The sequence below is a fragment of the Macaca fascicularis genome, chromosome 14 (genome assembly GCF_037993035.2).
Source record: "Macaca fascicularis isolate 582-1 chromosome 14, T2T-MFA8v1.1".
Taxonomy (NCBI): domain Eukaryota; kingdom Metazoa; phylum Chordata; class Mammalia; order Primates; family Cercopithecidae; genus Macaca; species Macaca fascicularis.
In genome coordinates this window covers 104,928,618-104,951,529 of record NC_088388.1, presented here as the reverse complement: position 1 = coordinate 104,951,529, position 22,912 = coordinate 104,928,618, and the positions used below count along the sequence as shown (strand labels likewise).

The 22,912-nt window shown below is 34.5% G+C and overlaps 1 protein-coding gene across 9 annotated transcripts in view; it reads right to left on the bottom strand.

Annotated features, from left to right (window-relative positions):
* Positions 1-22,912, bottom strand: part of GRIA4 (glutamate ionotropic receptor AMPA type subunit 4) — a 372,300-nt gene that overhangs the window by 38,207 nt on the left and 311,181 nt on the right. For all 9 annotated transcript variants that reach the window (XR_012423660.1, XR_012423659.1, XM_005579503.4 and 6 more), the window contains exons 12-14: positions 20,133-20,503; positions 17,988-18,186; positions 10,987-11,234 (exon numbers count right to left, since the gene is read on the bottom strand). Coding sequence is in view for 7 of the 9 variants with exons in the window: in XM_005579503.4 (XP_005579560.1) it covers positions 10,987-11,234; positions 17,988-18,186; positions 20,133-20,503 (818 nt within the window). In the remaining 2 variants the exon portion in view is untranslated. The remainder of the gene's footprint in view (positions 1-10,986; positions 11,235-17,987; positions 18,187-20,132; positions 20,504-22,912) is intronic.

Below are 22,912 nucleotides of genomic sequence, written 5' to 3'. Positions count from 1 at the left end.
CTTCTGTCACTCATCAGCTATTTAACCTCAGTTGCAGCAGCAGCATCTGTCCAGATGAAGATAAAAGCAACAACTACAAGGAGTTAGGGGGATCAAGTTCCAGTATACATGGGTGTGGTACATAGTCGTTATTAAATTTTTATTTCCTTTTTATTGTTTTCATTTATGTAGTCTCTGATATGGTGTTTTCTTATTCGAATTACTTTATCTCTGTTGAGGCTGCTGTCTAATTAACAGAGCTTAGAATCAGGTCCTAGTTACCCTTTGGCATAATTTCAGAGATGGTGGGTGATTGGCTCCCATAAAAAACAAATACCAGACAATTGATTGAATTCTGTGAGACATGAAGGAGAGTGGAGACCAAGAATGAGCCTGAACCCATACAAGATCATGTGCTATTGTTATTTAACTTTGGGTAACTTATTAAAATTCTTCATCAAGTAAAATGACATCAGGTGAGATAATGGATGTACTTTGAAACCTCAGTTTGTCAAAGTATATTCCAGAGACATAAAAATGAGGGATGTTGTAATCATTACTCTAACAGCCATTATGAAAATGTGCAGGGAAAAAACACTTTATGGCAGATTCTATGTTGTACAATGATATCTTGTTTCCATCTACTACTATTACCATTTATTTAGTGTTAGATTTATCCTGTGAACTTTAATCATCTTAAAGTTTCATGATATAAATATGGCATGATGTAATTCCTCCAACTATAATATATGTGGGTTCCTTTGTGTTCTTCCTTGGTAATCTAACTTCATTCATTGTTTTTAATAAATATTCTAAAAATGGCTATTTTGACAAACCAGTCCTTTTATCTATGAAACACTATAAATTCCTATATATAGATATATATATATAGAGAGAGAGAGAGAGAGAGAGGAATTTCCTGTTTTTGTGAAACAAATACCTGCAGAGATGGTAAAGCTGTGCTCAAAATGGGGGGAAAAAGTAAACTGTATTGTATGAAACACCTATTTCATCCATGGTAGTCACTTACGTAACAGAGTTTTAAAGACGATATCTTTATATTTAGAAATGATCTGGGAATCTATGAATAAGAATAACTATAGGTATACTGCCTGGATTGGGTAAAATTACAGTGGCTGTGAAGTCTTCATGCTTCAGGGCATAAAGTGATTGCTATTTGTGATGAGGAGAAAAATGAAAAAGAAATTAGGTAGTGCTGAAGTTGTTAGGGTTATTGTGATGCCCTTAGTAATCACCTTCTCAGGTATTTCATATTGAAACACCACAGGCTACCACATTATGTGGATCAATTTTTAAAATCATATCTAGATATGGAAATAGATGTTTTGTTCTAAAAAAATCAAAACAAGTCCTTTTATAGGCCTGTGCTTCACTTTTGCTGTTTTATTCCCCCTTTTGTATAATCCAATGAATTTTGTCAGATTTGTACCGTGCCAAACATTTGATGTCAGCAAACAATTTTGAATGTCTGTTTTAACAGGCATAAAAGACCTGCATTTATTTCTAGCTATGTTGGTTCTTACAGAGGAGTGCTTTCCTTAGGTAGTTTTCCATTTCATAACGAAGACAGGCTGCAATAAAAGCAGCTATTTACTAAACAAGTGACTTACTTAAATTCCAAAACAGCTGAGCTTTTATAGAAGTTCTGAGAATGAATTTTTTCTCAGTCTTATTAAGTGTCCACAACTTCAAAGAGGTATGAGAATTTTGTTGTTTTCCTTAAGAGGACCTAGGGTAATACGCAGAATTTCAGACTCTCAAAGTGGGAAGGAAATAGAGATGTCACATCATTGTTTCCTGTCCAAGAGATGTGAAAATCTCTTCTACTTTTACTTGAAGTAGATGTAGATGTCGGATGTCAGGGATCATAAGCCAATTTCCCTGCATTTTTGGGAAGCAGTTTTAATTGTAAAATTTTTATGTTGACCTGAAAGGTACATAATTTTTTCAACTCAACAAGAGTTTATCTGGTTTTTAAAATAAGCTAAAATTTATGGACGTTGAGCTCTATGTGCATATTTTCACTATGCCTTGAATTTATGTGTTGCTAAAACTGCAGAATGAAAGTGTCACAAAAACTGTTTAGTAAGTTTTCAGAGTGAATCTATGTTTGTACTAAAATGTACTTTTTTTGTTCTTCTCCCCTAAGAGCACTGGAGATTGTCAGAAGATCTCATTTCTAGTCTCAGCTGTAGGACTGTGGGCAAGTCACGTAAGTCTATTATACAGTGCCTTCCTCTGTAATAAAACAACATCATAAGAGGGTTTAACACAGCAAGTGAAAATATATATGTATGTGGAAGTGGTTCAAAAAGTATAATGCTGAACTGTACTATTATTGTTTCACTTAAATATGTTGCTTTGTAATTTTTGGTGTTTATTTGAGCTAAATTTAAGCATAATCTTTTAAAAGTGGACAATTTGGAAAGAAAATTAAATGACATATTTAACTAATTCTATGGCTTATATAATATTATTACTGTATCACTTAGTAGAAAGCAACTCTTTTTTTTTTTTTAGTCCTATGCCCTTTTTCCTCTGGGAGACAATCTGAAGTCAACTTTTCCTGGGTCCTATTCAATTCTATTTACCTCTGACTAGCTTCAAATATAAGCCAAAGGTTAGGGGACTGTCTTAGGACTCTCGCTACATGGTTTCATTTTAAATTTTTATTCATACTTTTTCAGAAAAAAATTTACTTTTTATGCTAAAGGCACTAGCAATGCAAAATAGCTATACTTGCTGATAATGCTTTTATGATTTTTTTTTGTGTGTGTGGTTCTAGTTGCAAATGTCTGAAAAGATGAGAATTTAGGGACTAGGACTGATGATGTCTTTTCTTAGTTACTAATAGGATTTTGGCCTGTTACTATTTCAAAAAGAAATATTCAGAAGCCGCATATCTATCAGGACCAAATACAAAACAATCACTCTTCTACAATAGCAGAGGCCCTGTTGGTAGCTCTTGCCAGTTTTTATATAGGCCTCTGTGTAGGGAAGCAACAATAGAGAGTGGACTATATACTCTCATATTGCCTTTGAAAGTGGGAAGCTGTTTGTGTCACATTTGTTTGATTGACTGCAATTGAATTCTTATTCTGGCTGACTCCCAAATATTTAGCACTTAAAGAAAACTGATTGAATGTTTAATATTTCTGTAAAAACTTATCTGTGGGTCAACTTCTTCATTGAGTACCCCAGAATTTAAAAAAAAAATAAAGAAAGCTCAGTAAAATCTAGTTTACTTCAACAGGATATAATAAGACTTTGTGTGGTTGATGGTATTTAAAATGATAGTTTTCTCTAACACTTCAGTATTGTGTACGTTGAAAGGTGGAGTTAGATACTAGGGATGTTGTTGTGCCTTTAAATTTTCTTTATTTTTGAATTGTGTGATGTTAAAGGTATGTATTAAAATGGCTTCGCAAACTTTTTCAAAGTATATTTCATTCTGTGGACATCCGTTAACAAATATTTTTAGATTTTCATAAAGTATGAAATTTGTCCATTTAAAAGAAACCACATTCAATCATAAAAAAAGACTTTTTTGATGCTAGGGAAGATAAACAATATTTTCACAATATTTCTAACTTCTGTTAATATAAAAATTATTCTCATAACCAACATAATGCCTGTTTCTGACAAGGCTCAGGACTAGGGTTAGATTTTTTGAAGAGCTGAATGGCAATTTTCAATTCAGATATTGTCAGGTGGTGTATGATACTGTATATTTGTGTCAAATATCTCAGATGTATGTTATTTCATTTAGAAACAGAGTTAAATGATTGATTATTTTGGAGAGGAACAAACATTAAAATAAATGAGCTACAGTTTTTTAATTTTTAGTGAAATTAAAATGGAATATAATTCTAAACCAGAGTCATTGCTATTCTCCAGCTCATTCTAAATGACTGACAAACTATTTTATCTTTTTTTTTTTAATTAAATGAGAATTGTAAACTAGCCCCATTGTGATTGATGCTATCTTTAGAGACAAAAGGAAGCTAATGACACCTAAAGTTGTGGATGAGTGCTTTCCCATATGCTGTGCTGAAACAAAGAAGTACATTTTCAGTTTTGTAGAAAACCATTATTTACTTATGATGTACTAAGTAAATGTTTATCATTAGCATAAAACTGCATTAAAGCAGCATCATATAGAATTCTTCACTGAAAGGTAGATTATATATCCACAATCAAGTGAGCTATTTTTAGTATTGTATTATAAGCATTTTGGATTTTTATGGTAAATCTGATTACCATAACTCTCTCTAAAGCTCTGTGTTGTATGCCTGCATGTGTTTGTCTAAAATATTCTCCACATGTCTACCTATTGCAAATATAAAGAGCTACTTCCTCCCTCTATTTTTTATTTTTATTTTTTTGAGATGGGGTCTTGCTCTGTTGCTCAGGCTGGAGTACAGTGGCGTGATCTTGTGTTGCCCAAGCTGGAGTGTAGTGGTGCCATCTCGGCTCACTGCAACCTCCACCTCCTGGATTCAAGTGATTCTCCTGCCTCAGCCTCCTGAGTAGCTGGGACTACAGGTGTGCCACCACGCCTGGTTAATTTTTATATTTTTTGTAGAGTCAGGGTTTCACCATGTTGCCCAAGCTGGTCTTGAACTCCTGACCTTAACTGATCCACCCTCCTCGCCCTCCCGAAGTGCTGGGATTACAAGGGTGAGCCACTGTACCTGGCCCCTTCCTCTATTCTTCAGTCCCTCCATACTCTACCACCAGGCTCTCAGCTAACAGGGCCCTGGGATCATAAGGGGAGGAATCCACTGCAGTGTGATTATAATGCTTCTCTTCTAGGCCTGTTCAGAGTTGTAAGAGTTAAGGTCTCTCAGAAGAAGGTAATGGTTCCTCCCTCTGCTCAGCCTGTGCTGAGGCCACCTACGGTGCCTTCTTCCTGGCACTCTTTCCTTTAGGAACATCAATCTAGAGAATAGAACCCAACACAAATGATGTGTGAACAACAACAACAATAGATATATGTCACTTGACTTCTGCTGTCGTTCTGAAGATAAATTGAGAGCCACTTGTGAACTGAATGTAAGCCACTTTATAGAAGCCATGATCCTATAACCTGAGAGCCTATAGTGGAGAGTAATTAATCTGACATATTTTCTTTAATAATTTAGTATAGACAGGGCTGAAGAGTGGCTTTGCTGCCATGGTCAGAATCTATTGTATGCACAGCAGAAACAAAAAAAATCTCTTTCTTGATGAATTTAAATATGGGTCCAGAGAATGCTTAGAGTGAGGAAATCAAGGCCAATTCAATAGAAAGGGAATAGCATGGAAGCTTCATGCATTCATATCTACTTTGGTTACTTCTAAGGGTGAGCAAGCGTTCCGCTTCACACGCTAACCCTATGCATACATTAATGCTTTACCTTTGATCTGAATATGCTATCATCTTTATATTCATAGGCTTTGTCTGTGAGACAATTGTGTGGGGCTCAAGAACAACAGATTGCAATTCTGGCTTTTGTTAGAATTGTCGGAATTGAGAGCTAGCTTCGCTTTCTCATCAAACTTCATAAGCTGCCAAACATTTTGGTAGCAGTTTCATCTTGTCAAATTTGATCCCTTTTGAAATGGTAGAAACTAAAATGGCCATAAATTACTCATTTTCTCAGGAAAGTTACTAAAATACAACTTCTAAGTGTAGTGGTAAGGAGAGCAAAAGGCTAACCCTTGAATATAGAAACTTTTCAATTTGGTGTTACCTACTCAGGCTGCTATAAAGTACCTCAAGAATGAACAACTTAAAACATACCTGATAAATGATCAGTTGGACCCCACTCAGGAGTCATTTGTTGAATGAACTGTCAAAAGATTGAGGGCAAATCATTTTAGCATTTTTTAAAAACTAATGGGAAGAATCACAAACATGTATAATGCCTTGTGAGTCTTAAAGAAATTTAGAAAAAAGGCAACCTTTGTTTCCTTCTTCATGAGGAGTTGTAATTTTAGTTATCTTTTAATTAAATAGGAAGGATTTAAATGAAAAATTTAGAATTTAAAATGGCCCTGGTAAGTTTCATCCTTCCTAGTGTAGTGTACATCTGGAAAGAGAGGAATGAAGTATATGGATTCTACTGAGCAATTATTTTTCCCTGGGACACAAGTAGCATTGATACCTTCACCATGTGATGTCTTAGTTTGTAAATGCAAAATACTTGGTACACACAATAGCAGTATATTTAATAGCAAACTAGGTAGCTCTTTTAAGCATATCTCAGAAAAGATTTATGTGTGTTTGTGTGTGTGTATATGTTGAGAGATGCAAATGATTTTTGTTGTGTGTGTTTGTCTACTCCTTAGCCCAACAGACTGTATCTCAAAATATAATAGGATTAGAAAAATAAGTTAGCTATAGCATCTTTAAATATGGCACTAAAAATGAAGGGTATTCATAAGCAAATATATCTCTCTTTTCATAATAGTTAAAATAAAAAAAATGTGTTTATGTACCAACCCACTGCAACTCATTTCCACAAAGCATGTTAAAAGTTTCCTCATTTGAGCCCAAATGTACTCAGTACTCAGCTTTAGACTTCTGTACGCTTAAGTTTTTCTAGTATCTACTCCAATACTATCAGTTGACTTGTTTCTAATACCAAAAAAAGACTAAAATAATATGCTCACATAAAATATCCAGCAAACTCCTTTTTCCTAAACCTTTTAAGTACTTCATAAACCTTCTAAGTACTCCTGAACTAAAGTATATATCCCACAAATTTTATATGTGAAAGTAGCTCCTTAGGATAATACATTTTTCAGACATGAATTTTCATACTAAGTTTAATACACCTGCCTTAGGAAATTCTCCAAAGTGGAAGAAACATAATTTGACCTACATAGAACTCTACTCACTCCATTGTAGATCTAGGCTAAGGCCAAGTGTCTTATGAGGCCAGTAGTTTTGTTCAATGCTGAAAGGAAAAGTCCAATGAGAGATGTGGTATTCTAATTCTCATGCTGAGTACTTCCTCCCCCTGCTGTGCTATTGCTGTGGGGCTCTGAGTTTCCTGTTGTAACCTAAGTGTGGTGTGCTTGGTTTCAATGGATCGGTTCCGGTTGCCACGGGTTCCTGAAACTTGTCATTGCCAAGTACAACTGGGCCTCATTTTTTCCAGGTCTCACCCCCCCCCCATACAAGTTCTATTGGAACTGCTTTCCTTTAAAGCATGCTTTTTTTTTTTTTTTCAGTGTCAGAACATTTGTTTTACTTTAGACACAGTTCCACAAACATCTTTAGAGGAGGCAAAGTCTGAATGGGAATGACCACTGTTAAATAATAGAAGTATAGGTGACTAGAGTTTTTGACTTGGCAAGTATACAAATCGTTCTAAGGTCCAGAGGAAGTGTTCAGATATGACCCACCGCTTTGTTGTCTGGAGGTATTTACAGACACTAGACACTATGAATATCTTTAAAAGGGATATTCTTATCTAACAGCTACTTAATAGTAAATCCATATCAACCGAATGATGATTCACTCGAAAGAACCTTTAGCAGGTTTATTTATTACAAAGTAAAATCAATAGTCTAGTAACCAGTGTAGTATGGATACCGTGGCAAAGTTGATAGTATTTTGACAGTAACGTAGGCAACTTTATTGTACCATAAATACTATAGTATAGTAGATGTCTATACTATAATCAATTTGTATATTAAAATTGATAGTGTTGATAGTATAGAGAGTAAAGTCAAAATAAATGTACTTCCTCTTTCTTCTACACTTTACATTCCGTTGCAATGCCATCGAAAGTGTGTATTTTAAAACAACTTTTGGACATTTCTCAACCAGAGAAAGATTTTCACAATTGTTTTGGATTGCCAAGGGGACTGGGAAAGGGAGGAGAAAGAAAACCATGGCACTGATAGAAGTATAAATTGTACTGTGCATGTAAAAAAAAAGATTCCAGATCAGTATACCTGGTATTGTTCTGTCACTTGAGAATTGGAGAATCTATATCAAAATACAATAAACCAACAATTTCTGGCCATTGTTATTAGTAAGTGATAGATGAATGATTTTAAATTTAATTGCTTTATGTCCAGCAAGCACTAGTCTGAAATAAAGTCTTGGAACAGTAAAGAGCTCTGTAAATCATTCTCTACTGTAAAGACAGGTGCTAGTCATCAGTGCTGTGATATTTTTCAGTCCAGTTACAGATCTACTCTTTGCGATGATCCTTATTGCATTTGTTTTAAAGTCTGCATTAAAGACCCAAGTCCCAATTTTCAATTCTGATTATATATCAAACTCTCTCCTCTTTTCTGTGACGTTTTTTCTGAAGCACTTTAAACAAACAGCAAGACCTGGAAATTTAAAACTCCCTAGACCAATGGAACATAACTAGTCATTTATCTGCATTCTCTGTTTAAATGTAAATAGGACAGATTGCTGTTTTCTTTTGCTTAAAGTCTCATGTTGCCTAATGAATCTGAATAGCAGAGTTTGTGAGAAAGCCATTGTTAATGACAATGCAATACAAAAGCCTCACTACATCCAGAACTATTAACCTAAAGACCTGATTTTAAAAAGATAGATTGTATAGGAAAACAGACTTAAGTCTCTACGGAACTGAAAAAGACAGAAAGGTTTCAAAGAATTCGATACAGGTATGTCCTCTTGACCTTGCTCTGATGAATACAATTATTTTGAATTTGCTTCTGCAAACTAAATCATTTATACAGAAGATGACTATTAGTCCATCTCTGCATTAGTTTGTCTCATTTGAAACAGAAGAATCCTAGTCGGATAAGAATGAGAATTTAAGCCTGATGAGTCTCCCGCTTAGATGGCTGAGGATGAGACAGAGAGGAGGTGGGGTGAGGTGCATGCTGGTCAGCCTTCAGTGCCCTTCCAGTGTTCTCAAAGGCAGGACAAAATGACTGTGGTTTTGGCATGCAGGAGCCAGCTTGCTCAGGAAATTGTGGCATATATAAAACAAAGTGCATAAACAAACTCTCCATCCAGGAAGCTTAATTTAACAATTGCCTCATTAACAAGGTCCAGGGAAGGACAGGAAAAGAGGGGGAAGCCAATGGGTGATTATTATACAGTTCTGGACAGATGAAGCCCTTCAGCTTTCCCCCAAACAATCCCTGTAGTGTGGATTTGACAAAGTGGCACATTTAAGAGGGAACTCTCTTGCCATTAATGGGAGTCAGGCGAACCCGTCACTGAAGGCCAAATTCAGTCCCTGAAGCTTGACTTTATCAGTAGACACAAGACAGAGGACAAGGCAGCTATATCCACAGAGAATTAATTAAGTGCAAGAGAGACATCCAGTGAATGTAATCAATAGTCTGAACACTGATCTACATATCAACCACCATTGCATTCTCCCCTCCTATTTTTAAAAAAGTATTTACGCTAAGGTGCTCTCAAAACCATGCCTTCAACAGAGATTTCGTTACTACTTGGCCGCATTGAAATTACATATTCTTCATATTGCATCATACAAAATAAACCCTCAAAGATGAAACAACCTGATGCCAGTTTAAGTTTCTGAATGGTTGAAATTGTTTTTGGGTAGAATATATTACGGATAATTTATTTGTTTGGCTTTCTCCCTGCACATTTCTTCAGTTTCATACGGAATGTATGTTCCATACATGAAGCCTGACTTCAAAATTTCCACAGTCCATAACCATATTTGTCTTTACTGGCTAGTTTTGTTTTATCTCTTTTAGGATTGCACTTTTGTAACATACCATAAAACCCCTCACTAATTATTACAGTGTTGCTTGCAAACACAATATATTGCTTTAACACAACCTTTTCCATTACTGATGTTTGTTTCTTATATCTCTCTCAACCCTTCCCAACCCAACACACATATCAAAGCACATTGCAGTTACCCTTTTGAAACCAATGAAAACAATTATAATATTTATATTACTTTCATTTGTACTAGGCAATAGTACAGGTCTCATTACCTTCACTTTTCAATGGCTTACCAGAGGCATCACTTTTTAAGATCAGGTTCTTGGTTAAGTCCTTTGGCAAAGATCCTGATTTCCTCTTGAATCTGTGCTTTGTGTACATTTCTCCTAAGCAGCACTGAGACCAGAGTAATTTGTCGATCATCGCTTTTGATGGGGTCCAGCCCCATCAATTCAACAGCAGCCTTTATTGCTTAAGGAAAAGAGGAAATTCTGCCTCCTGGACATAAACATGTGAATTTTCTATGTCCAGGACCAAAAGGATGAAAAGGGCAGATTTAACCAATATTTCCATAAGAATGAAAGTCTCACTTAATCCACACGTGTAATGGTTTGCTCATTTCAGGGGTCTATCTGTAAGCATTTTTGGATTGCCATTGGGTCTAATTTTACAGATCTTACTTACACCACACTCCCTTTAAAATAGGCAGGAGTGTGACTTGAGTAAGTACTATAAAACCAGAGCTCATTTTTTCCTCTGACTATGATTGCTTTTATAAATAGATGTGATTTCAAACTTAGCAAGAAAACAACCTCAAGATAATCTAAAATAGAAAGATGCCATAATAAATAAAATATTGAAATGGAAAAAAAAGTGGTTTGCTGGAAAGAGGTTAATTTCTTCTTATTCAGAGACTAGTGGCCAGGCAATAATTAAAAAAAATGATAAAATGTAGAATTATCACTGACATGATGATAGTGTAGATACCGGTGGCCAAAAAAATTTGATGAGATGTAAAGAAGCATATGCTACCCACGCCTTAGGCCCACTGGAAGCAGCTAGTGTTCAACCAGTTTGGTTTTTATATGGCCTTCAAAGATATATGTCAACGAGGATTAATTATCCCAAAATTAAAAAAAATTACCTGATTGTTGACCAAAATATATGAAATGGAGAAAAAGAAAACAAACAAACATACCATGTTCACACACAAAACAAAATAATTCTCTCAGGCACATCAGGGAAGGTGGAATACTATAACAACACATGTTATATTGTTATACTATTCCACCCACCTTAATGAGGAACCCTTGGGCGTTGCTACTCCATAGCCTTTGGAATCCAGATTTCCTCCCACTTTCATCGTGTCACATGGCTTTCGCTGCTCAATGTATTCATTCATAGTGGACTCCAGGAGAAAGGCAAATTTGCCCTTGGATTTGCGGACACGAGCTACTCCCTCAGCTGTAGTCCTAGTGAACACTGATGGCTCTGCTGATCGCATGTAGGTCCACATCTTTTCATACACTGCTATTTTTGATCTCTGGAGGAAATTAAAATAAAATTAAATACAGGAAAGAAGGGAACAACATGTTAATATTCACTGAACCAAGATAAGAATAAAGAGTTTTAGTATCTTTCCATTGCTCTCTGACTCCCATTTGTCATAGAGTAATATAATAGTAATATTACTCTTTTCAAATTGGAAAACTGCCTTTTAACACTGTTTAAGGAAATCACGGAAATGATAGACATTTAAAAGTCATATCTGAAGAAGCCCAAACCTCTTGCCATAACAGTTACCGCACTCAACTGCTTAAATAGTGATCTATTACTGTGTTTTTCAGTGTAGACTGCAATGAAGAGACTTCATCGTTTAAAATCATGTTTTATATCACATTCGTGGTAAACTTTAAAAAAGCTAAAATTTTACTTCAAGTTTGTAAAATTCCTTTTAATACTGTATTTTAGTTATAACAAACAAGGAGGGTTGTTGTTTTTTTTTTTTTTTTTAAGTTTTTTTTAGAGACAGGGTCTTGCTGTGTTGTCCAGACTGGAGTGCAGTGACATGATCATAGCTCACTGTAACCTACAACTCTTGGGCTCAAGAGATCCTCCTGCCTCAGCCTCCTGAGTAGCTGGGACTACAGGTGCATGCCACTATGTCCAGATGATTAAAAAAAATTTTTTTAAGATGAGGTCTCGTTATATTGCCCAGGCTGGTCTCAAACTCTTGACCTCAAGCACTCCTACTGCCTCAGTCTACTAAAGTGCTGAGATTACAGGTGTGAGCCACCATGTCTGACTGTTATTTTATTTTTTCTTTTTTCATGCCCCCAAATTTTAGTGCACATGATTCTAGTAAGAAATATACAAAAATACAGTCCATATCAAGTCAGTAATTGAACACCAAAGGAAGAGGCAAAACCTGGTATAGCTTATAAACCAAATATCCCTAACACAAGAATCAAACTCTAGGTTGATTGAAACATTTTTAGACTTTTTATGAAAAAATTTTCAAATAGAACATATATTGAACTTCAAAGAGAAGTGATTCCTATTTTCCAATTTTGTGTTTTATGGAGTTGGTCATTCTAATCCTCTTGACTCCAGCCAAGAAACTTATTTATATTTGTAAATTACTTCTGTCTACTTGAGCTCTATCTATTAATACGTTACTCTCACTACTTAATTTACCCAAGTCCTTTTTCTTGTTATCTACATTTGCATTAAATTTTTCATTCACACATACATTTTTAATGTGAGAATATATCTAAGTGAACTCAAATGTCTCCAAAAGATATGTTTAATAAGATAGAAAAGCCTTGGCCAGGTGCCGTGGTTCAGACTGTAATCCCAGCATTTTGGGAGCTTGAGGCAGGTGGATCACCTGATCATAAAGTTCAATATGTGAGATCAGGAGTTCAAGACCAGCCTGGCCAACGTGGTGAAACCCTGTGTCTACTAAAAATACAAAAATTAGCTTGGCGTGGCAGCACATGCCTGTAGTCCCAGCTACTAACAGGGCTGCGGCACGAGAATTGCTCAGACCTGGGAGGCAGAGGTTGCAGTGAGCCTCCATCTGGAAAAAAAAAAAAAAAAAAAAAAAAAAAGCCTGAATCTTGTCTGGTGCAACTGCATTTGTTTTCAATAACAAGGGGCTGCAATTTTGTATCTGAATCCAAAAAAAAGAAAAAATGAAGACCTTATTCACACTTATGTCTTTGTGTGAGGCTCAATGCTGAGTAGTGTGTACATTTATTTACATTGAGCTTCGTTTACCAAAATGTAGAATTCAACAAGAGGCAGTTCTTTACTAATCAACATATAACTTCAATACCTGGGCAAAGACAAATTATTCAGGCAGACAAAGAAAGAAATGAATAAAAGTGTGATTCAAATTTTTGATTTCATAAGTTCAGAAATAAGTAATCAATAAACCTAACTAATAAACCACACAATCACTGATTTGTATACTTGAACACCAAAGAAAAAGATATTTTATGGTAACTATATTCATTTTTTTTTGAGGGGACAGATGGAGTCTCACTCTGTCATCCAGGCTGGAGTGCAGTGGCGTGATCTTGGCTCACTGCAACCTCTGCCTCCCAGGTTCAAGCAATTCTCCTGTCTCAGTCTCCCAAGTACCTGTGATTACAGGCACCCACCACCACACTCAGCTAATTTTTGTATTTTTTAGTAGAGACAGGGTTTCACCATGTTGACTAGGCTGGTCTCGAACTCCTGAGCTCAGGTAATCCACCGCCTTGGCCTCCCAAAGTGCTAGGATTACAGGCATGAGCCATCGCACCTAGCCGGTAACTTATATCCAAATGTTGATAAATATCAAGGTGGGAAATTGACATCTTTTAGTATTTTTTGTAATGTTTTTATGCTATTAACACTTGAAAAAATATCTCATGATATAAAGATTGGGGTGTGTGTGTGTGTGTGTGTGTGTGTGTGTGTGTGTATTTAGGCAATGACAAATTACTTCTGGCAACAGAATCCTCATATTAGAAAACTGCAATGATTCTATGTCCTTCCAGGACAGATGAGTACTTGGATTCCAAACCCTCAAGTATAGAATCCACTAGGAATGCCATGTTGCCATGCTTCATTCATCCCATCTCTAAAAATAGAGTTCTGTTCCAGAGAACAAACTCTTTCATTTTACAAGTTCTGAAAAATATTACCTCTCTGAATCACTTGATACAGATTGTCCCTCAATATCTATATTGATAATTTTAATTTTTAGAGAACTTCTGGTAAACTTCCTTTAAACACATAACTACTTTTTAAATATATTTAAATCTTGACTTGAGAGTTTCACCCAAAAAGGTATAGAGCTTCACATACATTGTATACTTTACTATGTACACTACATTGAAAACAGAAGAAATAAAATCAGTGTGAATATTGCTTTAATTGAACTATTTTATGGAATTAAGAATATGAAAAAAATGCTAATTACTTGGCAATTTTCCAGTTACAAATAAGTAGCTTATTAAAAGAATAGGACAGTTAAACAAAACTAACATAGCAAAATGAAAAACGTGTATTTTTAGGATTTGGTATTTGTAGAGATCACTTGACTATAGAATGCAGCATAGTATTAAAGCAAATAAATCTTTTTAAAAAGAATATAGTACCTTTTGGTCATTGATATTTTTAATAGTCCATTTCTATATATTAATATGTGGAAAATTACTGCTGCATTTGTTTGAATACATTGAATTATGTATGCCTTAAGTGCAAAATAAGTTGAACTAATCTCTTTAAAATCTGGAAGAAAGAGTAATCCACAGAGTAGCTATGCTAAATATAAGAGGGTGTAGGTACAATAAAAATGAAAAAATATAGATAAAATGGAAAGATAAAAGCAAGTTTTTGAAAAAAGAAATTAGCCTGGTTTGTCACCACGCTTATGTTTAGAAAATCTGATTCTGATAAGATCATATACATAGGACAAAGGGACGAGGGGGAATCGAGAGGCGTAGGACTGGAAGTAATATCCCTGTGCCTTATCTGTGACTGCAAGAGAGTGATTGCTAAGGAGGGAGGGCAAGCAAATATTTATAAATTTGATGAGACAGGCTAAAATGAAGAAAATTTCTGCAGATCCAGCAAGCTCAGTAGGTCTCTGTATCAAGTGTCATTGTATCAGGTACAATGAGAAAGGAACATTTAAGTCCCTAAAAGCTTCAACTGTAGTGTATGTTTAAAGACTGGGGTGTGGGAAATGAAAAGATAGAAGTCATTATTTTTGAAATTAGAAAATTAATATCAGATCGATTTATTTCATCTTTATTGTGAAACTCAAAGCATGGGGAACTATCTGATCTAAAGCACTGCTTTATTGCTTAAAACAATTCTTGTAATTTAAAAAATGTGCTATCCTTTTAATTGTCCCTAAATTAAGTATCCCACCATTTCTGCTTCTAATAGAAACTATGTACAAATGTCATGTATTATAGTTAATGTTTACATTGCTATCTATCTGGTGAATTTTTTCCCCCTTCTAGTAGCTTACTTGGCAAGACTGATGTTCTAGTGAGAGCTCATCAATGCATTATTTGGTAATATTATAAACCCTGAGATAGTAATGCACATCATTTATGCATTCACGATTTCACTGATGACTGAGACAGGCACAGGATAAAACTGCATTGAAATGAAAATCACTGTGTTTAAGTCAGGTGTGTAGTAATGTGAAAGTACCAAAACAGCAAGGCTGGCATTAAGTGACAAGTACAGACTCTTTAAATGCCTCTATGTTTAGGCTTACCATGGCACACAAAACATGAAGCATATAAAGTCTCATAATGGGGCAAAACCAAGGCAACAGTTGAATTCAGATGTAGTTTTCCCCTGTGGCTTAATTCTTTTTTCAGTTGATTATAACTGCTACATTTTTCTGAAGCACTGAGTATAGGTCATTGCCTGAGGCAGCCTAGTGGAGCTGATAGATGTACCATTAATGTGTTCCTATGAGAAAATGATTTTGACAGGTACAAAAATACACTTCACGTTCTGGTTTCCTCAGCCCATCAGACAAATGGTTTATTTAAACCAGGTCAACATGTATGGGAGAGGAGGGAGGCAAACAGGGTAAGAAATGAATGAAATTTTTATCAAAGAACCCAAATTTATGCTTTCCTAAAAGCGTGCTGCCAGGGGAAATTATTTTCTTGTCCCATTAGAGTTCCGAATGTTCTGCAACAATAGATACCTATATTATAAAAATCTTCCAATTTAAAAACTGAAGTTGGATTGGAGAGAAAGGAAACAAGGAATGGTGCTTGCACAGTTTGTATGGAAGACTCCATAAATCTAGGAAGCAGGTTTCCCCATTCTTATATTTCTCTTAATATATTCTCTTATCTACCTCACCAGTTCTTTGAATTTAAGCATTTTTAACTTTATAAAGATTAGAAATGAACATTTTCAGTGTGCTTAATGCTGAAGAGCTTTACAGTGAGTTACATTTGAAATATTTTCAGGGAATCAGTATAGCATTTCTTCTTCCCTTTATCACTCAAGGCAGAACGATGAGCCTGCAAATAATGTCTTTATTTAAATGACAGTCATCAATTTTCAGTAAAGTGCAAATGATAGCACAAACTTGTATTTTATTTTGATGCATATACATAGTGATTTTTAGGCGAAATCATTAAATTTTACCTGCTTACTTATGGATGGGAGCAGTTATAAACTGACAGCATGGTACTGAAATTATGCTAAAATACATTAGAGTAGTAATGTTTCTATTATTAAGCTGTAGAAATAGGGATGTGCTAGGTAAATTAAAAAAAGTTTGTTTAATTAGCTTTATCCATAGATTATTGTTAATCAAATCTACTGTCATGAATATTACTTACAGTTTTAAGAAAATCTGTGTTTTGTAATTAACTTATACATTTTAGATTATATATAATAATACTCCAAATTGTTGACAAGTACATTGTTCATTGTCTGGTTTCTTTTCTAAACAATGCCCAAGGATGGGTTTGAGTTTTTGAGTGATTTGCTCTTGCTATGATATTATGTAAACATCTAAAGTATATTAGGATACTATAATCAATTTTCTTTAAAAAGGATAAATATCTTACAGAAATTCAAGTATACAAAAGTTAAAGCTGGCCTAAGGAGTAGCACATTTTGTTGTTTATAATTATTAAGCCGAATTGAGTGAGAAGATTATAAATAAATACATTTAAAATGGAAATGTAATCTCTCAAGTCCTGTATGTAGGCACAAACAAAGAACTATTATTACTTTCACACAAAAGCTTAGAAAGTAATAAAATGTATGTTCTGTCTTCTATGCTATTACATATTCTAGTGTTTAAACAATTGACACAAATATAAAAAGTGTTCGTTTTCACCTAGTTCAATATTCATAAAAAAGTCACTCTGGCAACTTTTTAATTTTGGGGTTTTGAAGTCACAAAATGCATGCCTATCTGTTATCAGACATTACCAAGCATATAGCTGTGGATTTAAAATGAGTAGAAAAAGGATTTTTTGATAAAAAGAATTCATCCCCATAATGGAACAAACACTAAAGAAACCTAAAAGAAAACCTCTATTGTTCTGATGGAAGGTCAAAGGGACATACAATGCAATTACATCCATATATATAATGCAATTATACAGGTATCCATATATGTAATGCTGTTATATCAATTGGAAAATTTTTATCTGCAAAGCAGAGAAATCAGCACAAACTAAATGCCATACAATGTCCTAGAGAGGTGCCTAGAATGGAAAAGTTCTTGCTGTTATTACCTTGTGAGAAAGCAAATATGTTGCTGTGAAGTTCATTGTTACAGAATAGATTATAGAATAATATAACTCATATAAGTAGTATAATCTGCAATTAAGGTTTTGTGTTTCAAATGCAGCAAGTTGAATGTATTCTTCAAAAGTCAAGTTTTCATTTTTATGCTATCAGCCCAAAATCATACATAAATCCAGTCTTACCAGATCCAATATTATCATAGCATTATCAACATTGGAATGTTTTGGATAAATTATGTTATAAAATTGTTTTAATTACCTTTTCATTGTTACTACTCCCTAGAGAGTGTTCCTCTTGCAATATGACTAAGTCAATTACCTTCTGCAAATTAAAGTGATTATAAAATCCAGTTAGAAGTACTAGCCTTAAACGTAGCTATTACCATTGTGTTTGTAAACCTTATAATAGCTAAAGCCCATGATATAATTGTTGTAAAAATTGCCTGAATTTCAAAATGATAAACATTTCATTGTTAGTTGTTCCCTTAACTTACTCTGAAGAATTCTTTTGTTGACCCTGAATCCAGTGTTCCATAGGCAATTTCTGTTTGTTTGGCTAGGTCTTCTGCACTTTCTATGGGAGAGACCATTCGCTCAACCGTCAGGAAAGCAGCGAGGTTAGCAGTGTAAGATGATATAATGATGAGTGTAAAGAACCACCAAACACCTCCAACAATTCGACCTGAGAGGGATCTAAACATGGATAAAATAATGCACATTTTCCTTTCTCTAACCAACATAGAGAAAGAAAAGAAATACCATCAATTCACCATGCACATTTAAAAATCATGATTGCAAGTATTGTTTTATTTTCTGAGAGTCTACTCAAGAATGATTCTAGATTTCTGTATAATCTGATATCTTCTATGGTGTATTTAATATATAAATGCCACTGAAAATATGACAACCATTTCCTTTCTATTGTTTAAAGAATATGGTAGAAATGTAAAACTTAATAGCTTTTCTTCAGCTGTGTAAGGGGAATACTTAGTTGAATTCATTAATAATCTCCTGCCCTCATTTCTTAGCATCTCTGAAATTAGGATGCAGCCTATGGTTGATGAGATAAAATATAGTATCATGGTTTAATTGGCAGCATTATTTCTCTCTTTGTGGTACATAGAGTAGCAATACATATGAACAGTGACTGGGGTCTTAGATTTGATGCAAGTTGGTAGATACCTTTCTGAGACAAAAGGAGAGAACTTGTTTTTACCTTTAGTCAGAGCCCTGCCAGGATGATGGAACTTAGGCCAAGGTGAGATGAGGGTCTAGAATTGGTCTTGAAGTGACCATAGTTGAGGATTTTTTGTTTGTTTGCTTGATAGTCTACTCCTGAGCTAAGTGGAGGTTGAACCATGTCTCAAAGCATCTTTACACACTGATATATGATTTTCTCTCTTCACTCTTTCTCTGGTATCAAGGATGTGTGGGTGAGTATGAGTGCAGAGCAAATGTGAGAAGGGGGTGAGTAAAAAAATTCAGAGAATGTTCATCATTGAACTCACTTATCGTAACCATCAAACTACTTAAAATTCCTGTGGCAAATTGTTGTAAAACATTTGTTTGAAAACTTGAAGAATGATTTCATATTTTTCATGGCATTTACAAAGCTAAAATACTCCATTATTATAATACTTGTGATTATAAAAGAGACACCTATTGGGTTTAACTTAATATTTGCTTACTCCTGGCTTTTAAAAACCATTACTTGATTTACTTTGATTTCTGTTTAGTTCTTTAATTGAAAGTTTTCGAGTCAGATTCCTATGTTACTGGAATTTAGGCATATTTATAATTTTCCTAGGTCTTAAGAAACACAAATTGCATTGTGCCCCAAATGTCTCTTTTTTGAGAAAGCATAAATTTCTAAAAAGGAAGAAATCTATATATTTGTGATGCTAATATATAGTCAACAATTAAAGCAAGTACTTTTCACACCTTCAGCTACTTTATGAGAAAAATAAGGTATTTTTTCTTGCAAAAGAAGGTTGCATTTTTGGTGAATATAATGGTTAAATTATATCTTATTGGTATTCAAAGGAAGGGAGCCATGACTCCACAGATAGTGAAAAACATTCCATAAAACTAGCATAGTGTTTGCATGGTTGGCTTCTTGCCTATTGCTTAGCTAATTTATTCATTGCTATATAAAACAATGTATATCTGGTACCTACTATGTTGACTCAGGTTCCAGGTATCTCCCTTAAGCTATGTGAGATGAGAATTAAGTCCAACATTAATTTCTGAAAATGAGCAACAACAACAATAATAGGAAAAAATTGCAATAATAGCAAAAGTGTTTGTTTTTTAAAAGGAAACAAAGTGGAAATGAATTCCTATTCTACAATTTAGGTTTCAGTTTCCATTTGTCAAACTAGTGAATGAAATATTAATACTAAATGATTTTTGAGAGTTCTGATAGATTGCATAGTTTCTTTGCTATTGAGAAAGTTAATGTTTATGATATATCCACATTTTGTGCTAATTTGGAAGAAACTGCTATTTGGGAATTGCAAGTCTTTCCTGTGTTTCAAATAGTCCTCTGTCTTCAGGAAAAGAACATGTGGAGAGATAATTTGCACAACATTTAGAATTACTGGGAAATTGGTGAAGAACTTAAGAGATTTGAAACTAACCTGGGTGAAATGTCACATCCTTGCTGCATAAAAGCACCCAGGGAAAACCAGAGGCTGTTAAAGATGCCAAACTCATTGGGAGGCTGGTCGCTGGGTCCTTCCTTTCCATCCTCTGGCTCTTCTGTGTGCCACTCATATGGACTAAATCTACTAACTAGGAATAAGACCACGCTGACACCAATGTAGGCAAAGACTATGCACATCCAAATCTCATAGGCCAGAGGATCCAAGAAGGAAAACACTCCTGGTTTGGATTTCTGAGGCTTTTTGATCATGATAGATATGCCCAAACTCATGAAGGGTTTAGAAAAGTCAATGACCTCCTCTCGTACCAAAGTGATTGTCAGAGGGGCAATAGCAATCTCTGCTTTCTATAAGAGAAAAAACACATGGAGACACATAGGTTAATGAATTTCATGAAGCAATTAGCATTGGAATGATCCATTTAAAGCTAACCAGTCATGCATTTATTCTACATTTATTTTTGGAGTGCCAAAAATGAATAAGACTAGTGATAGATACGAAAATGAATAGAAATTTTTTCATAAGATATTACTTAAGTTGCACAAAACATTTTTATAGGTTCCAGTAATTAGATAAAAGGAAAGAAAATAGAAAAAGAGTGGATAAGCAAAAATAAGTTGAACTCAAATTACTGTATTAGTCTTTAAGGATCTGGGACACTGCAGAGGAGACTTGACAATCTTTCCATATGGCTGAATTTGTGAATTTCCTGGCCAGGAACGCTGCTATGTTGCAGCCTTTTCTGTTTCATTTGGAGCATTGCCACTGATTCATTACTTGGCCATCCCTTAATATTATGACTTGCAAATTTCAAACAGTCTTTTCTTTTTTATGCCTTTCCAGCTATGAGAAAACAGATCATAAAGCCTGTGCTTGTATGATAAAAGAAAATGCGTTGTTTGATGATATTTTCCAATTCAGCACACACACACAAATCTGGAAATTGGCATTTATTTCTTGCTATTCACATATTTTGATTTCTCCACCTTCATTAAAAAAAAAGATTTTGAAAAACAGTAGATTCATTTCTCAGATATTATAATCATAAGGCACTAGCCTCCATTTTCAGAGTTCTGTGATTTTGAGCAATTTTTCTGAGCTTGTTTCTATAGCTGTAAAATGAGGATACTTTTTCCCTGTTTACCTCATAATGTTATTGTGATTATTTATTGGAAGCCTTAATAAGGTAATAGTGAGCATTTATTAAGGGATTCTGTGGCCGATGCTGATCTGATGCTGATTTAAATATTTTGAATAGCTTCTCTTTTAGTCCTCATAAGAATCGTATACTTATCATTGTCTAGATGATGAAACTGAGATTCAGAGAAGGGAGATTCACACATCATGGCAGCTCTGGGATTTGAGCCTGGGCTGCTTCTGTTAGATCACCACCACCTCTAAAATCAAGTGAAATAAGGTGTAGAGTGTAAATCACCCCACCTCTAAAATCACCTGGAATCAAGTGTAGTGCAAAAACTAAACTATCACATGATCTACAAATAAAAGGGAGTTTTGATAATTTATTTTAAAAGGAATATACTTGACGTTAAAATGGAACCAGAAACATGCTCAGACATACAAATTCTTACATAGAGGCTGCCACTCTTACAATGACTCTTACATATCCTCGGACTCCTGGTTCTATACAGTGGCCAAGGGCTTGATACAAGGGCAACTGCGGGGTAAGAATGGGGAAGGTACGTTTTAGTCACGTCTCCTTGGGTGACTGAGAATTGACCACATATGCCTTTAAGAGGGAATAAACTTTGTTCACATCATAAAAGCCCATATATACAAGACTCAGACCATTGCTGGAAGGTTATTACTTTCCCCATAGCTATCATTATGTGTATAATTTTTGTTGCATAAGTAATATGTGAACTAGCTTTAGAAAAATCAGTATATTTTAATGATTTTATTAGTATGACCCAGCCTATTAGGAAACGTTATCTTTATTCCCATCACCTACTCTTGTTTTTTCTTTCTATATACTCTGAAAGACTTTGTTCTATGAAGAGTATTTTTAATTTCTTTTAAAAAGGAATAATGTAGAACATTACATCTTACAACTCTGTTTCTCTTCTCAAATAATATAATGAACACTTTTCCATTTCAGTATACAAGTTAAAAGTAAGTTTTAATGATTGCAAATGCTTTATTGGAAAAATATCAAAATGTACTCAATCATTTTTTAAGTTTGAGGGATATTCATATTGTTTCCAGTTTTATAAAATTTAAAACAGTGAAGCTATGCAACATCTTTGAGGACAAATCCTAACACATGTTTTAATTATTTAAGATAAATTTGTAGAAATGAAATGGCCCGTCTAAACAGTAATAATCTTTTTAATGCTTATAATGTGCTGTGCCCAGCTTTTCTCCAGAAATATTATGCAAATTTCTACTGTCTCCAGCACTATGTAAAGGCATGCTCAGTCTTAAACCTCAGAAAAGACCTGTTTATCTTTACTTGTCTTCCCCAATTATCTGGAAGGAAATTAGATCTCCTTGTACTAATTTGAATTTGTTATTATAAAACAAATAGCTACTTGTTCTTTTATGTATTACTATCATAATCTGCCCCCACTTTTCCATATTGAGTATTCATTTTTTTTTAACTTCCTAAATTGTGAGCACTTTAAAATATATTTAAAATGTTCACTTTTATTTCCCATATGTGTTGCAATTTTTTTCCCTAATGATCAATTGTTTTGTTTCCGTAACTTAATTCTAGGTCTTTTCTTGCAATACATAGG